Raw genomic sequence first — 17,805 nt, 5'->3', positions numbered from 1 at the left:
CCAGGTTTGAAAAAAAATCATGAAAACAATAATATTTTATGGCACCAAATCTCTATATGAATTCAAATTTCAGCATCTACAAATAATACATTTTTGGTGGAACACAGCCATGGCCAAACCGTTGTGTTAGGAAGGCAGTGCCGTAGGAGCCGCAGGGACTATGATCTGAAAAGCCTGAAATAGTTACTGTCTGGCTCTTCAGAGGAAACGTTTGCTGATCCCTGCTTCATCGTCTGTTTTGTTTGTTTTGGTTTTGGTTCCATGATGTTCATATAATTACTGAAAGAGGAGGCCCAGAACTGACAAATCAATCATCATAAATGCCTTCCACTGGAAACCTATCCCATTTACTCTTGTTACAATATCCAGCTTTGTTGTTGTTCATTCACTCAGTCATGTCCGACTCTCTGTGACCTCATGGACTGCAACACACCAGGCTCCTCTGTCCTCCACTCTCTCCCAGAGTTTGCTCAAACTCATGTCCCTTGAGTCAGTGATGCCATCCACCCATCTCATCCTCTGTCGCCCCCTTCTCTTCCTGCCCTCAATCTTTCCCAGCACCAGGGTCTTTTCCACTGAGTTGGCTTTTTGCATCAGGTGGCCAAAGTATTGGAGCTTCAGCTTCAACATCAGTCCTTCCAATGAATATTCAGGGTTGAATCACCTTTAGGATGGACTGGTTTGATCTCCAGGTTATTTGTCTTATTTTGAAATTAGCCACCTATTTTACCCATTAACTTGTTTTATTGCTACCTTCTCCAGTAGAAGATGAAACTCAGGGGCAGAGAAGTTTTCTAACTTACAAGATGTTGTGTTCTCTTTGCTCTTGGTATATGGCAAGCTTCACAAGACGGCTGCTGAAAAATGAATGAATCGAGGGATGGAATAGTAGCACTTTGAACTGATGCTTTCTTTCTATGCCAGGCTGTCCTGGGGTTTGATGTACACTGGCTTCATCTCTATCACGGCCACTCTGATGGCTATTATAGTGACATATGCCCCAGTCGTCATCCTGACTGGCTTCACGGTGGTCTTCACCCTCTTTCTCCTCTACGGCCTGTCTTTGGTGAGTTGGTGAATTCTCTCTCTCTCTGAACTCTTGCTCAGAGAAAACTAGCAGTCATTTCTCACTGATTCTGCTCACATATTCTCTGTTCTGTTTGCAATATTTGAGTCGTTGCATGAGACAGTATCTAGAGGTTGGGGGCAATGATGAAATATACTTCTGCATGATGAAATTCTTTGCTATTATGCCTCTGGTGATTCCCAGCGGATTGTGGACCACCCGGAGTCTTCCTCTCCTTTCAGATAACGTTAGCTTTCCTGATGAGCGTGTTGGTGAAAAAACCCTTCCTTACGGGGCTGGTGGTCTTCCTCCTCACTGTCTTCTGGGGGAGCCTGGGATTCACAGCTTTGTACAGACGCCTTCCTGCAGCTTTGGAGTGGACCTTATGTCTTCTTAGCCCCTTTGCTTTCACTGCTGGAATGGCCCAGGTAAGAGTTCATGAGACTATTTCACTATTTCACTCACTGTGTGTGTTAATCGCTCAGTCGTGTCCAGCTCCTCTGTCCGTGAATTCTCCAGGCCAGAATACTGGAGTGGGGAGCCGTTCCCTTCTCCAGGGGATCTTCCCAACCCAGGGATTAAAGTCAGGTCTCCTGCAATGCAGGTGGATTCTTTACAGTCTGAGCCACCAGGGAAGGGACTAAGCACAAGCTATGATGTTGTAACTAGAATTACATTTTCTGAGAGGAGGTCAGTCTCGTATGGAACTGGCCAATCAAGAAACAAAAATGTGCTCTAGGATATTGCTGGTGGTCCAGTGGTTAAGAATCCGCCTGCCAATGCAGGGGACACGGGTTCGATCCCTGGTCTGGGAAGCTTCCACATGCCACAGAGTGACCAAGCCCGGGAACCGCAACTGCTGAGCCTGTGCTCCAGAGCCAGCGCTCAGCAACGTGGGAGCCACCGCAGTGAGAGGCCCCTGCGCGGCGGTGAGGAGTAGACCCTGCTCTTGCCGCGACTAGAAAAAGCCTGCCACAGCAATGAAGACCCGGCACAGCCACCAATACATAAATAAGTGAATCTTAACAATGTCTCTAGGGAGTTACTGGTTTTCAAATACTGCTGATAACATGAAGGGTCACGTTTCCTGAGCATTAAATGAAATAAACGTTCTTTGGGGGACAGCCCTATAAAAGTAAAAGCTGACCACACCATCAATGGGGTGTCAGTCTATATTAATCAGATCTAAAAGAAAACGGGTAATGCTGAGAGAGAGAAAGAAAAACCTTTCCTGTCTTTTCAATCTGCACCTTCACAAAAGCAAATGGGAATTTTAACCTTTAGTATGTTGCGTGAGTTATCCAGGGGGGATCTAAAAACCTTCCCAGGTGGCACAGTGATACAGAATCAGTCTGTACTGCAGGAGACACAAGAGACATGGGTTTGATTCCTGGTTAGGGAAGATCCCCTGGAGGAGGAAATGGCAACCCACTCTAGTATTCTTGCCAGGAAAATTCCATGGACAGAGGAGCCTGGCGGGCTACAGTCCATGGGGTCACAAACACCTCTACTAAGAAATTATTCTTCTGTCTTCTGTCTGACTGCAAAAGTACTTCAGCCCTCTCCCTTTCAGTCTCAAATAGCGTCCCCCCTCTAGAACTACCCCCTCTCCTCCACAGTCAGCCTGATGAAGCCCCCAGGCAGCCCAGCTCCAGTATCAGCTTCCTGGTTTTCACCTCTGCCTGGAGGACTTCCCTGTTGCAGAGTGTGGCCTTCTAAATCCTGAGCACCACCTTCACTCACTCCCTGAATTGCTTTGTGGTTAGATGGTTTCCTTCCTGTATCTTCCAACAGATTAGCGCTCTATGAAGACAGAATCATGTTTCATTTATCTTTTCAATTCCAATGTCTAGCAGAAATAAGACAATAGTAACTTTTAATGCTCTGGGTATCCTTTTTCAATTCCACACATGTATCTTTTTTTTTTTTTTCCAGCTTATCCATTTGGACTACGACGTGAATTCTAACATCCATTCAGATTCTCCAAATGACCAGTACCTCATAATAGCTACTATTTTCATGCTGGTTTTTGATGCTCTTCTCTATTTGGTATTGACGTTGTATTTGGACAAAATTTTGCCCAGTAAGTAGTAACATGATTGTGATTCAACACAATTTCATTTCTATTTCTTTAAAATAACTGTCTACAACATATTAGATATAAATTATCAAGCATTCCCCCTCCTCCACCAAAGTTTCTAAAATAAGCCATAGCGGTATTCTGCATTTAATACCGCTTTCTAAGATCTTGTTGGACCATAACATTTTAGCTGGTTTCTTTAAGAAAAAGGCCCTTATAGATTAAGGATGATTTATAGATCAAGGATAATAGACCCAGGATAACTACACTGTTAGTGCTTGTCTCAGAACCGGCCAAAGAATGCTAGCTCCTGATGCTGGGTCTGAGGAACCCCTAAGCCCTCCCAGACGGGTTGCACTGTCTGCTGGCCGCTCTAGCGCTCAAGGTGGTGACTGACCCAGTGCTTCTTTACCGCCTGTTCATGTAGCTGAATACGGACGTCAGCAGCCTCCCTGGTTTTTCCTTAAATCCTCTTCTTGGTTCCAACGCCGAAGGGCTGATCGTGCGGCCCTCGAGAATGACATCGATCCAGATTCTCCATCCGATGACTCTTTTGAACCAGTGTCTGCAGAATTCCACGGGAAAGAAGCCATCAGGTAATGAAAATATCATGTGAGGCTGAAATGGAGAGCAGGTCCGAGAGCAGAGCTCTATTGGGCAAGGTCGGGGGGACAGAGTGCCTCTCAGTGCCAGGATGCTACACTCGTGAAAGCTTACACTCATTTTTGGGGGCCACACTGCCACGCAGCTTACATGACCTTAGTTCCTCACCGAGCAGGGGAACTTGGCAGGGAAAGCTCCAAGTCCTAACCACTGGACCGCCTGGGAATTCCCAAGGCTAGCCTCACTCTTAACAGCACTGTCTTCTCATCTTGTCCGCATTTGCTTTTACTAAAATCTTACGACAGGACGACGTCCATCAGCGAAGTGATAGCCTTCGTATTTCCGTTTTCGTCGTCACCTCTCTTTTCTTTTGCCTTGTTGTTTTTCTCTGTCCTTTCCCTTTACGACAGACACAGTCCTCATCTTTGTTATTCTGAGCCCCCTTCTCTCTGCAATTCACTTTATCTCTCGTCTTTTGCTTCCTGATTAATAAGCCCAGAAGGAAGCAGCAAGAGACACAGACAAGGGGAGATGGAAGGAAACCCGAGCCGGGGGCGCTCTGGCAGGTGTGTCTCCCTCTGAGATACTGTGTGTGCTGCAGTCAATCCTGGCGGCTCCATGTCCCAACCACCAGAAGCACCGAAACTCCCCGGATCTCTGCTCAAGATTTGCCCATCTTTGTCGCCTTTGTCTCACACCTAAACAATACCATTCTGGTTCACCACCTCCATTTTAACTCTGAACATTTATGATACGTACAGTCTCTAAATAGTAACTTTTGAAAACAAGTGTCCAGTATGAACAGACACCAAAGGGTGGCATTCTCTCACTCCTGGCGTACCAGGACTGTGTCATCGAGAATCGTGACCTCCCTGCAAACTGGAATTTTTACATCCTTTCCGATGTCTGGGCCAGAATCAGGGGCCATCAGAGGAGGCGTAGAAAGTCCTAAATGCTCAGGAGGCATTTTGTCTTCCCCAGTGGGCAGGGAGCAGGGTTTTGATGATGTGTGAGTTACAGTTAGCCAGAGCAGCTCTATGCTCTAGGAAAAGCATCCCCAGAATGAACAGAGGCCTTGGGGGCAGACAACCTCACATATTTGATCATGAGATAGTTCAGGAGTTTGAGCTATGAATTGGCAACCCTGGGCTATAGGTCCTGCTCCATGGCTATGCCCTGTGCTGCAAACAACAGGTTATATCTGTGTGTGTGTGTGTGTGTGTGTGTGTGTTAGCCGCTCAGTTGTGTCTGACTCTTTGCGACCCCGTGGACTGTAGCCCGCCAGGCCTCTGTCCATGGAATTCTCCAGGTAAGAATACAGGAGCGGGTTGCCATGCCCTCCTCCAAGGGATCTTCCCAACCCAGGGATCAAAGCTGCATCTCCTGCAACGTGTCACTAGAAGGTCATGCAGATGAAATCCACAGGACCCGGCTTAGAACGAACCTTCACTGTGCTTGAAATTTTTTTTTCTCTGTACTCCGTTTTCTTATCTTTTTCCTCTTCTCCCATCTTCTTGGGAAGTGTCTTGTCTCCCAGGCATTTTTCTTCTCTGCACACAGGATCTTATTCACTCTACAAATCCACCACACAAGAGAGTTAATGTCATTCCCATTTTACTGCTGAACTCAGTGAGCTTTGAGTCCACGGATGGTGTGCTTTGAGTCTGGCCGTGAGCTTTGAGTCCACGGATGGTGTGCGTGGCACATGACTCTGGGACTTGGCCCAGGGAGGTCTGACCCCCAAAGCCGATGTGTCTCTTTGCGGGCTCACTGCTTGCTTCTGTCCCCCACCGGAGTGCGGGTCCTCTACACGCCGTCTCATCGCCCGCTTCCTCTGGGCCAGTCACTTCTCATCGTCCTTGCGGCACTCACAGACTCACGCTGCCTGCAGAGAGTGAGCTGCTCAGCGTGGGACGAGGACGGAGGCAGGCTCCGATGAGGAGCCAAGAGGCTTCTGTCCGCCCGCGGACCTGCGTGAAGGAAAAGGACCTCCAGCTTTCCTGACAGCCTGGGCGGCTTGACTCACGAGTTCTCTGTCCGCCTCTACCATTTGCTCAAAACGTCTTCCTCTCTTTTCAGAATAAGAAATCTTAAAAAGGCATATGGAAAAGGCAAGCACGAAAAAGTAGAAGCTTTGAAAGGTAATGAAATAGCCTCATGTGTAACCTAGCGACGTGACTTAGCGACCGCACCTCCCTGTTACACTGTCTCAGCCACGATTAAGAACAGATATTCCAGATACCATGACTTGCCTTTATTTGAGCACATTATGGTTTCTTCCAAGTAAACTTCAAAATCTTGTAATAATTTGAGGAAGTCGGATGCACCACTGATATCTTACGGGTTTGAAGGATACAGGATAGCATGATACTGTTTATTTTCGACTCATGGTATTAACCCTAAAGCTGTCTTTATTATACTCAGCCTATCTTTAATGACAAGATTGATTTCATTGAAAAAAAAATTGTTAAGTCAGATAATAATATATATCATGACAACACCGCATATATACAGTGTGCATCATAGAATGTGCAGTTTTATTTTTTTAAGATTTTTTTGATATGGACCGTTTTTAAAGTCTTTTTTGAGTTTGTTACATATTGCTTCTGTTTTACCTTTTGGTTTTTCCACTGGGAGTCAGTGTGGGAACCTAGCTCCCTGCCCTGGGATTGAACCCACACCTCCCACATTGGAAGGCAGAGTTAACCACTGAACTGCCAGGGAAGTCCTAGAAGATGCCATTTTAAAGGAATGAATCTGGGGGTGCGTTTTATTTTGAGTATTGCTAGCCAAATATACAGATGCTGTGAGAATTTATAAAAATTTCAGAGACTGTAAAGTTACCATGCAGGCTCTGAGTGTCATCTTCTTGGAATAATGCCAGGCCTGGTATTGGGGGTATACGAAGGCCAGATCACGGGCATCCTCGGTCACAGCGGAGCTGGGAAAACCACGCTGTTAAATATACTCAGCGGACTGTCGGCCCCAACGTCAGGTGAGAAGACAGGCACGGCAGGACACGAGCACGGGCAAGTGAACCCAGTGTGCTTTTCATCTGCTCCCTAGTTTCAGTCACGAACCCCAGCAAGCAGTTTCATCAACTACTAGCCACACTCAGGCACTTGAGAGAGGATCTTTAGAAGGTCCTTCAAGTTATTATTTGACAGATTTCCGTTGAACTCATTTAGGAGAATCTTTGTGGCTTAAATAGGTCATGATAAGTAGCTCTTCTGTTTCCTAATGGGCTTGGATGTATGGAGAACATTAAGTTTTAATTCATCAAGAGTGTACAGTACTCCTTTTAGGTAAAAGGAATATGGATAAACAAAGTATGAGAAAGTAGAAGCTTTGAAGGGTAAAGAAATAGCCTCATATGTAACCCAGTGATGTGATTTAGCAACGGTGCCTCACTGGCAAACTGTCCCAGTAGCTATTAAGAACAAATATTCCAGATATTATGCCTTGCCTGTATTTGAACACATTATTTTTATTTGAGCACATTATTGTTTCTTCCAAGTAAACTTAAAAGCCTTGTAATAATCTTGTTATAACATTTAAAGGACTTTAGTATTGACACACGTTGCTTTCCGTTTTAAAATCTCGCACATGAGACCTGGATCTTTATCCTGAGGCTGACCGTTTCCCTTCCAGGGTCCGTCACCATCTACAATCACTCACTTTCAGAAGCGGCTGACCTAGAACACATCAGCAAGCTCACTGGCGTCTGTCCACAAGCCAACGTGCAATTTGGTTTCCTCACCGTGAGAGAAAACCTCAGGCTCTTTGCTAAGATAAAAGGGATTCAGCCACATGAAGTGGAGCAACAGGTAGATGCCTAAGCTAGCTGTCACAGCCGCGAGAATGGAACTGCTTACCTAGAAAACCCTAAATGCGTGTGTGTTGTTTCTACACAATTCATCCTCAAAAGGTCCACAAGGCCCTTTGCAATGAACGGCAGAGTGGGAGTTAGTGTCTTTAAGAGGAACGTCTAAGTGTGGACTCAATGTCCTTTGTCAGGTCCAACGGGTTTTACAGGATCTGGAGATGGGAAACATTCAAGACGTTCTTGCTCAAAATTTAAGCGGTGGACAAAAAAGGAAACTGACGTTTGGGACTGCCATTTTAGGAGATCCGCGGGTAAGTCGACCTGAAATTACTGGTGAAATCAGGTGGAGGGTTGTGAAACTGTGGTGTGCAATCACATTTAATTTGTAATTGGTAAATGGAAGAGAACTGTTCCAATGAAGAGTTAGGTGCTAAAATATTTCTCCTAAATAATTTTACAAGTACGTTTGAGTCTTGAACAATGCAGGGTTCGGGCGGGGGTGGTGGAGGTCGGGGGCTGCTGAGCAACCCTCCGCACAGTGGGAAATCCTAGTAGAACCTTCCAGTCAGCCCTCAGCACACAGGGTCCCACCTCTGCAAACGCATCCAGCCTGGGACTGTGCGCTGTGGTGTGCGGTGAAAACCACCCACGAAAACGCAGACCCGCACCGTTCAAAGCTGGCTTGTTCACCAGTTCGCGGCATATTGCTCTTCATTTTTTGTTCTTTTTCTTTTTTATTAATTGATTTTGGGTATTCTTATTTACTGAGATACAGTTGCTTTCCAACGCAGTGTTAGTCTCCACTGTGCAACTGTGTCCATCAGCCGTGCGCATACATGCGGCCCCTCCCTCTGGGCGCTCCCTCCCCGCCCCCCGCCAGGTCATCACGGAGCTGAGCTCCCTGCGCTGCAGCAGCTTCCGCTAGCTCTCTGTTTCACTCTGTACTGTATACATGTCCCTCCTAATCTCCTGACTCACTGTATATCGCACGAACGGGGAAAGCGATTTCAGGGGCTTTCCTGCTGTGCAGGTTTTGCTGTTGGATGAGCCAACTGCGGGGTCAGACCCTCTTTCGAGACACCGGGTGTGGAATCTCCTGCGAGAGAGGAAGTCAGACCACGTGGTCCTCTTCAGCACCCCGTTCATGGATGAGGCTGACGTCCTGGCTGGTGAGCCTTGGGTTTCCTTCGTGTATCTCAGTGACGACTTAGGGACCCAGATGGAACGCGTGTAGCGAAGCTCGGGGCCAGCTCCGAGCGTGTGGCTCCCTCGAGCCAGGGGGGTGGATGGTCCTCTGGCCGATCTGAGTGTCTTCATCTCCGAGGGCATTGTCCCAGCAAGGATTCTGATCCTATTGCAAAGCACCTCACCTGCTATAAAATACAAAGCATACTCCCCAAGATGTGTTATGATTTATCCTGTATGAAGGGGACTTCCCAGGTGGCTCGGCGGTAAAGAATCTGCCTGCAGTGTAGAGACACCAGAGAGGTGGGTTCAATCCCTGGGTCGGGAAGATCCCCTGGAGAAGGAAATGGCAACCCTCTCCAGTATTCTTGACCGGAGAATCCCCATGGACAGAGGATCCTGGCGGGCTACAGTCCATGGGGTCCCAAAGAGTTGGATACAACAGAGCATGCATGCACACATTCAGTATATTCGGAATATCAGTTGACTTGAAACATCCTTTTAGTACATGACAATTTGTCTAAATATATTCAAGAATAAACTAACATATCACTTGATTTATCAGATGTCAAAGAATGTGGCTTACTTACGGCCAGAATTAGGATGTGCCTGTGTTAGCAAGTGGTGCTCCTAAAATACACTGTTTGTTCATGAATTTGTTTTTTTTTTAATAAATAGTGAAAAAACAACCTCTGAATACAATTTATTTCATTCTTCCAACTTAGATAGAAAGGTATTTATGTCCAACGGAAGGCTGAAGTGTGCGGGCTCTTCTCTATTCCTGAAGAGGAAATGGGGCATCGGCTACCATCTAAGGTACAGCCCTTGCTGTGTGTTAGAATGTGCAGGAAATGTCAGGGGCATGACATCACTGTTAGCATGTTAACGTAGGTTGCTCCATTAGTAAGACCATTTTGAGAGAGCTATGTTAGAACAACACCAACTGCTCTCTTTCTTAGCTAGAATGAATGACTTATGGGATTGCAGACATTGAGAATATACGGATGATTAAACCAAGTCTTGGGTTTCCTTCGTGGCTCAGTGGTAAAGAACCCTCCTCCAATGCAGGAGACGCGATTGGATCCCTGGGTCAGGAAGATCCCCTGGAGGAGGGCATTGCAACCCACTCCAGCGTTCTTGCCTGGAGAATCCCACAGACAGAGGAGCCTGGTGGGCCATGGTCCATGGGGTCGCAAAGAGTTGGGCATGACTTAGTGACTAAATAACAACAACCAGTGAGATTTAAATAGTGTCTGGAAGATATGTTCACAACCCAGTGTTTGCTAAGAGAAATTTATTGACACTCCAGCCTCTCTCTTATCCTGTTTCTAATGTTTATTTTTGCCAGTTGTAGCAATTTCAATCGGAGAAGGCAATGGCACCCCACCCCAGTACTCTTGCCTGGAAAATCCCATGGATGGAGGAGCCTGGTAGGCTGCAGTCCATAGGGTTGCGAAGAGTCAGACACGACTGAGCGACTTCACTTTCATTTTTCACTTTCATGCATTGGAGAAGGCAATGGCAACCTACTCCAGTGTTCTTCCCTGGGGAATCCCAGGGATGGGGGAGCCTGGTGGGCTGCTGTCTATGGGGTCACACAGAGTCAGAAACGACTGAAGTGACTTAGCAGCAGCAGCAGCAATTTCAATAGCTTCCTCTCTGTTCTCCCTAACTTCATCTTCCCTGTCATTTTTTTCTTTCTCCTTTTAGCACTATTAAGTAATGTCTATCACTTACTAAGCGTGGACTATATTTTAGGTACGTCCAAAGATATTTACATATGGAATATTCATATAATCATACTTAATTCCCCAAATAACTTTAGAAAGATGGTATTATTATGCTTCTTTGACAAGTCAAAGAATTTTAATAATCTGCCCACTCTCCCGTCGTTTATACTGTGCTTAGTCGCTCAGTCGTGTACGACTCTTTGTGACCCCATGGACTACAGCCCACCAGGCTCCTCTGTCCAAAGGATTCTCCAGACAAGAATACTGGAGTGGGTTGCCATGCCCTCCTCCAGGGGATCTTCCCAATCCAGGGATCAAACCCAGTCTCCCACATTGCAATTTGGACCAAGATTGTAGATGTGATGTAAATTACTCCCTATACTTCCCAGTAAAGTGTAATATTTCTTAAAAATTAATTCAAGTCATTCCATCCCCAGTGGCTAAATGGATCCCACATTATTCGCTCCAAGTGCTTTGTTGTTGCTCAGTCCCTAAGTCGTGACTGACTCTCTGTGACCCCATGGACTGCAGCACGCCAGGCTTCCCTGTCCTTCACCATCCCCCGGAGTTTGCTCTAGCTCACGTCCATTGAGTCGGTGATGCCATCCATCTGTTGTCCCCTTCTCCTCCCACCTTCAATCTTGCCCAGCATCAGGGTCTTTTCCAATGAGTCGGCTCTTCACAACAGGTGCCCAAAATAGTGGAGCTTCAGCTTCAGCATCAGTCTTTCCAATGAATATTCAGGACTGGTTTTCTTTAGGATGGACTGGTTGGATCTCCTTGCTGTCCAAGGGACTCTCAAGAGTCTTCGCAAACAACACAATTCGAAAGCATCAGTGCTTCGGTGCTCAGCCTCCTTTCTGGTCCAAATTTCACATCGGTGCACGACTACTGGAAGAGCCATCGCTTTGACCAGATAGTGATTACCCACTATATAGGGGTTAAGTGGATCTCACATCATTCACTCTCAAGTGTTTAACTTGATCTAATTCATGATCCACCATAATCTGGGGGCAAGAGCTGATTGAATAAATGCCTCAATTAGAACCAACACAGGCTGTCCTCAGGGGGCCCACACTGTAGTGCCCTGACTCTGCCTAAGGTGGGACGTCTGTGTGCTGACGCATTTTAGCTGTGTTCAAATCTTATCTGCTCTTGAAGGTCTCTGAATGTCTTCTCTTGAACAATAAGCATCCTCTTTATTGCAGCCCTGAAAGCACTATTTTGATTGTTTCCTGAGGCATCTTAATTAACTTCTTTGATCCTCAGTTAAAAAAGTGAAACAATAATACTTACTTTACAGTGAAGGCTAAAAATATTGAAATGAATACCTGACAAGGAATCAGCTGCTCAGCTGGTTTAGCTCACCGTCCCTCCCCCTTCCTCCTGTTACGCGCTGCCTCATATCTCTGTCATGTCCCCAGCTCCTTTAGGGAAGCCACCACATTCTCCCTGTTTGGTATCCTGAAGAGTGAGTCACACAGGGTCTTATAAACTCAGAATACTTTTAGCTACAATTGATTTTGGGGGGTTTGTCTCACCAAAGTCCATTACGACGCCCTTATCATTGTACAACCTCAGGAAGTTTCTTTTTCTTTTTAGTGTCAGATAAAGTCTCTGACTTTGTCTTTAAATTTTAATATTTACTTATTTACTTGGCTGCTCCGGATCTTAGTTGCTGCACGTGGGGTCTAGTTCCCTGACTGTGGATCGAACTGGGGCCCCCTGCATTGGGAGGGAGCATAGAGCCCTAGCCAGTGGACCACCAGGCAACTCCCAGCCTCGGTAAATGTCAGTGGATGTGACTAATAATAGGGTTTCTTAACTATAATGATTTCATAAAGAACTGTATATGTTCTCATCAAGAAGATGGACCAACTTTGACTTGAATAAATTTTGCCCCCTCCAAAAGATAAAATTAGCTAATATATTTTGAGGTTTACATGTTGCCAAGACCTATATGATTCCATACATACTGTGTTTTGTTATGTCTTCCAAAATTCTTGGAGACCTGAGTATTATTTCCAATCACAGAGTAGAAAATAGATCCTCAGAGGCCTAAATCTGGAATATGGACCCACAGGACATGGGAACTGTGTTCTTAATGACTGTAGCAGATTAACACTCTTTGTTCCTACCACCTTCACTCTGGCTTGTAGAACTCATACTTTACTGCAAAGAGAGAATTCAAAAGTTGAGATTTTGAACAGATGGAGACAAAATCGCCATTCCCCCACCTGACCCCAGTCAAGATGGAGCCAGATATCTCTTTCTCCCGAATAACAAACCTTGAGCCCCCTTACCTGTCCTTAAGCATCCCTTACTGCTTCTCCCTCTGCAGGTTGTGTAGATTATACAGCGTGGGCTACACTGATATTTTTAAGGCTTGCTCCCTCTATTAGATTATACTGTTTTGTCTCATAAATATTAATGAAGCAACAAACACAGGCTAGGGTTCTTTGTATAGGTTGGGTTGGATAAAAACAGCCTTAACTTACTCTTTTTAAACATCAGTTTGCATCTGAATGAGACGTGTGATCCAGACAGTGTAACATCGATTGTTAAACACCACGTCCCTGATGCCAAATTAACAGCCCAAAGTGAAGAAAAGCTGGAGTATATTCTGCCTTTGGAAAGGACAAACAAATTTCCAGGTAACAGAATGCAAGAGACCACAGAATTGTTTGTAATGATGTGTACGATCACTGTGGTGTTTAGAATGATGGCTGACATTCGCTGCTTGCAAAGTACGTAGCACTGTGAATTATTTATGACTTATTGTTTAATATTCCAACAGCACTTATGAGTACACTGAGGCAGGAAAATGCTAATTATGTTTCAAGTTACAACATGTGCGGTCAAGAGATACAGGGCGACATCAAGCTACAATGAGAAGCATTAGGGAAATTTGCGTCGGGAATGCATGAGAAGGAGGTCCAGGCAGGGAGAGGTCTGGGCACACCCGGGCGGGGAATCGGATGGGAGCCGAGGGAGCACGCACTGTAGGCAGATGGTGTTATAAGCACCGCGACATAACATTATAATCTTCACAATTCAACAGTGATCATGATCAGCCTATATGAAAATCAAGAGCTTTGCTGCAAACACGAACGGCTGGAGAGGCATCGATTTCCCAATACGCTGTTTCATTCCCCAAGCATTCTGAGCTGGATTGCACTAAAAAGTGTAACCCATAAAAATGTGTTTGCTTTATTGCGTTCCAAGAAGTTGCCAACTGTTAATGGAAGGTCTTGGGCCAGTCTGCATGCTTGAATTAATAAGCCCGCAACAACTGTGGCTAATAAGGACGTACAGCACCAGGCAAGCTCGGCCAGCAGAGCCAGACTGGCTAGATTCAAAGCCCAGCTCTGCGGGTACTCTCCCTGTCACCCCAAACAGGTTATATTAGTGTACTCCACCTCAGTTTGACCATTTGTAAAAAGCGGTTCATATTAGTACAAACTTTATAGGGTTTTTATGAAGCTTTAATTCATTTACGTTTATTATAAAAGTATTAACTATAAATCAGGCACCTGGAAAGATATCTGACAGGTAGCATCTCTGGTACTTTAGCAAGTTTCAGACACCCTCAGTTTCAGAACGTGCCACCAGGGAAGAAACAGAAAGAAACAATGCTGGCGTTTAAAACATGACCCCCTAGTATTTATGACACATGCTCGTTTCAGATGCATTAAAAGTTGATGAAATGTATTCATTTTAGAATCAGTGAAATAATGATCATATTAACTCATACAATGCCTTTGATATGTGTATGGTTTGTGTGCATACGTGTTAAGCTGTGTCCAGCTCTTCTGCAACCCCATGGAGTGTGGCCCAGCAGGCTCCTCTGCCTGTGGGATTTCCCAGGCAAGTATACTGAAGTGGGTTGCAGTTTCCTTCCCCAGGGGATCTTCTGGGCCCAAGGATGGGACCTGTGTCTCCTGCACTGGCAGGTGGATTCCTTGCCACTGAGCCACCTGGGAAGCCGAGCAACTGCATTTTTAAAAAACACATTAAATAAAATAGAATACGTTTTTTTCCCAAAGCCCCCGACATGTGTAGTATTCTAGGCATGAAAACAGAAATTTCTAGACTCTTATACCCAAGCAGGTCTGGAAACTAACACACTGTATCGTTTATTTTAGAAGTGAGGGACTGTCGACAGCACAGGTTTGTTTCTGATGAGTGTATTGGTCCTATCACAAGTGTTTTCTACTTTGAAAACTATAGTTATTATCAATCTCGTTACAACTGATATTAATTTAGTACATTTTTATGCCTATTTTTAGACCTCTACAGGGATCTTGAAAGCTGTTCCAACCAGGGCATTGAGAATTATGGTGTTTCCATGACAACACTGAATGAAGTGTTCTTGAAATTAGAAGGAAAATCAGCTTTTGATGAATCAGGTAATAAATAACTTTTTACCTTGAAATTTCTCATTCTGTGCTACATTTTGTTCTGAAAACACACTTGGAATGACGAAGTTACACGATTTTCGAGGTGCGATGATTCGATGTGGTCTTGGAAAAAGTTAGAGCAGGTGAGAAGTCTGTCGAGGTCGATGATTCGATGTGGTCTTGGAAAAAGTTAGAGCAGGTGAGAAGTCTGTTTCTTGAAGTTACACGATTTTCGAGGTCGATGATTCGATGTGATCTTGGAAAAAGCTAGAGCAGATGAGAAGTCTGTTTCTCGTTTTCTCCCCTCTTCTCTCAATGCTGGTCTCACCTCTTGAATTCTGTCTTCCGTCCCAGACGTTTTACTAAGCCTGTGGAACACAGACCAGGTCTTTATGCAGCTCACATAAATATGCAATATAGTGTTTTTTGAATGTAACTGCTATGGGTAAAAGAAAATTAGAATTGTAAGTTGAAAGTTATTTTCTTGACATATGTGAGGATATTATTTCACTAGTAGGCTTCGCTGGTGGCTCAGTGGTAAAGAATTCACCTGCGGTGCGGAAGGCCCGGGTTCGATCCCTGGGTCAGGAAGACCCCCTGGAGAAGGAAGTGGCGGCCGCTCCGGAATTTCATTATTGCTGTTGAAAGATCTGCTGTCAGTCTAATTGTTACTCCTTGGAAAGTTCTCTGCCTTTCTTCTCTAGCTGCTCTAAGCTATTTCTTTTGTCTCTGGTTCACCTTCATCCTGCTGTGTTTAGTCTGGCCTATGCTCTTGTCTTCTTTTCTTTTTTGGTTGATCAGGTGGGAAGTCTTTTTTATATACTTGATAACCTTTGTAAGTGAATTAACCTGGTGTAATTCACTTTTAGGGAACATACATTCAAAGCATCAATTTCTCTAGGCTTCTCTTCCAAAAGAGGCAACTTTATCTAGTTTTGAGGCTTCCCTTGTGGCTCAGATGGTAAAGAATCCAGCTGCAATGCAGGGGACCCAGGTTTGATCCCTGGGTTGGGAAGATCCACTGGAGAAGGGACTGGCAACCCACTCCAGTATTCCTGCCAGGAGAATACTCCCAGGCTCCCATGGACAGAGGAGCCTGGCGGGCTACAGTCCAAGGGGTCACAAAGAGTCAGACATGAATAAGCGATGTTCACTTACCTAGTTTTCAGCTATGGCTATGTTAAAAATATTGTCTCAACCAATTTCATATCCTTCTGTTCTTCATATTCTTTCATATTCTCCTTGGTCAAAAATACTAAGATAGTTTGTCTCTTGCAATAGATTTTTCCAGGCTAAATATGGATTTCTGATCATTATGTTCTCTAGAATGAATTCAGTCCTTTAAAGCTCTGGATACAGAGCTAATTTTTTTTTTCCAGAAAATACGAGATTCTTTTTATTATGTCGTTATTTCTTCTTCCTGTATTGTGTCTTTATATCTTTTTATTTTTTTGCTGTGTTCCTGTCTCCTTAGCAGTTTCTCTAGTGGTGCCCTGAATTAGATTATTTGCATCTTTGCCCAAGACTCTCTCCTCTGACAACAATTGCTGAAAAGATGATCCTAGGAAAATCTAAATAATGCACGTTGACATCACTGACTCAAGGGACGTGAGTTTGAGCAAACTCCGGGGGACAGTGAAGGACAGGGAGCCCGGTGTGCTGCAGCCCATGGGGTCACGGAGAGTCGGACATGACTGAGCGACTGAACCACGGCAAACGGCTCTTTACAAATGACTGGTTTCATCCTTTGTAGGCCCTGCAGTTTTGGAGCAGTTACAGAGTGGCAGGGACGACACAGGCAGCCTTGCTGAGCCGGAACAGGTCGTGTCGTCCTTCAGTGAAGCAAGCAGCACGGTCAGCGGCCTGGCCCTCTGGAGGCAGCAGCTCTGTGCAGTAGCAAAAGTCCGCTTCCTCAAGTTAAAGAGTGAAAAGAGAGCCCTGCTGGCCATGTGAGTACCTGCGAGTTTCAGGCTCATATGAGGAGTGTGCTGTCAACAAACTCAGGAGAGAAGAACTGCCATGCAAGAAGTTCCAGCAACTGCATGTGGTCTTTTTAACACAGAAACCAGGGTTTCTTTAACTTTTCATTTTCTATTGGAGCGTGTTGTTGTTGGGTCGCTGAGTCCAGTTCTTTTGTGACCCCGCGGACAGAAGCCAGGCTCCTCTGTCCAGGGGATACAGCCAGTCAACAACACTGTGACAGTTTCAGGTGGACAGCGAAGGGACTCAGCCATGCGTACACGTGTCCACTCTCCCCCAGACTCCCCTCCCATCCAGGCTGCCAGGTAACACTGAGCAGAGGCCCCTGTGCTGTACAGCGGGTCTTGTTGGTTGTCCATTTTAAACAGAGCAGTGTGTTCGTGTCCATCCCAACAACCAAGCATCCTTCCCCTCTCCTTCCCCTCTGGCAACCGTAAGCTCACATAGAAATCAGTTTTAATTGCTTTGGTGGATATGTAATTAAACCAGAGAAAGTTTGGGGTTTTCTTTTAATTTTGACAGAATCTGCTATGATCAGAGGGTTCAAGCAGTTTTTCAGAAGCTTGGAATTCAGGCCCTAGGTTCTAAGGATTTGCCTCTTTCCCCAAAGTGGCTCTGTGCCTGTTTTTATTTTAGCACAGAATTCAAGTCATTGCCTGGAACTTACCTGTAGAGTTCCAGGCCCTTTGTTAAGTAACACCTCCTTGCATGAGTCCTCTCTACCCAGGACTCATATTCATTAAAAACTATTTGTGAGTACTCCTGTACAACACTCTCTGCTAAATGTCTTATCGAATAAACCAGACATGAGATTTGGCTTTGGAGGGTGATTAGAAGTACACTGAAGGAGCGTAACGCGACAACAGCCAGGAGATGGAAGCCACCTAGCTGTCCGTCGGCAGATGAATGGGTAAAGAAGTTGTGGTGCATATACA

At 45.3% G+C, this 17,805-nt stretch overlaps 1 protein-coding gene across 3 annotated transcripts in view; it reads left to right on the top strand.

The window, feature by feature from the left end:
- The window catches only part of ABCA9 (ATP-binding cassette, sub-family A (ABC1), member 9), a 54,946-nt gene that overhangs the window by 10,976 nt on the left and 26,165 nt on the right, over positions 1-17,805 (top strand). For all 3 annotated transcript variants that reach the window (XM_010856073.1, XM_010856074.1, XM_010856072.1), the window contains 13 exons: positions 925-1,066; positions 1,309-1,494; positions 3,002-3,149; positions 3,574-3,742; positions 5,829-5,890; positions 6,634-6,744; positions 7,401-7,576; positions 7,767-7,886; positions 8,606-8,744; positions 9,486-9,576; positions 13,005-13,144; positions 14,780-14,899; positions 16,644-16,839. In XM_010856073.1, the coding sequence (XP_010854375.1) occupies positions 925-1,066; positions 1,309-1,494; positions 3,002-3,149; positions 3,574-3,742; positions 5,829-5,890; positions 6,634-6,744; positions 7,401-7,576; positions 7,767-7,886; positions 8,606-8,744; positions 9,486-9,576; positions 13,005-13,144; positions 14,780-14,899; positions 16,644-16,839 (1,800 nt within the window). The remainder of the gene's footprint in view (positions 1-924; positions 1,067-1,308; positions 1,495-3,001; positions 3,150-3,573; positions 3,743-5,828; positions 5,891-6,633; positions 6,745-7,400; positions 7,577-7,766; positions 7,887-8,605; positions 8,745-9,485; positions 9,577-13,004; positions 13,145-14,779; positions 14,900-16,643; positions 16,840-17,805) is intronic.

The sequence above is a fragment of the Bison bison genome, unplaced genomic scaffold, assembly GCF_000754665.1.
Source record: "Bison bison bison isolate TAMUID 2011002044 unplaced genomic scaffold, Bison_UMD1.0 scf7180017864371, whole genome shotgun sequence".
Classification (NCBI taxonomy): domain Eukaryota; kingdom Metazoa; phylum Chordata; class Mammalia; order Artiodactyla; family Bovidae; genus Bison; species Bison bison.
The sequence above is the reverse complement of the archived record's forward strand: the minus strand, read 5'-3'. Positions and strand labels throughout refer to the sequence as shown.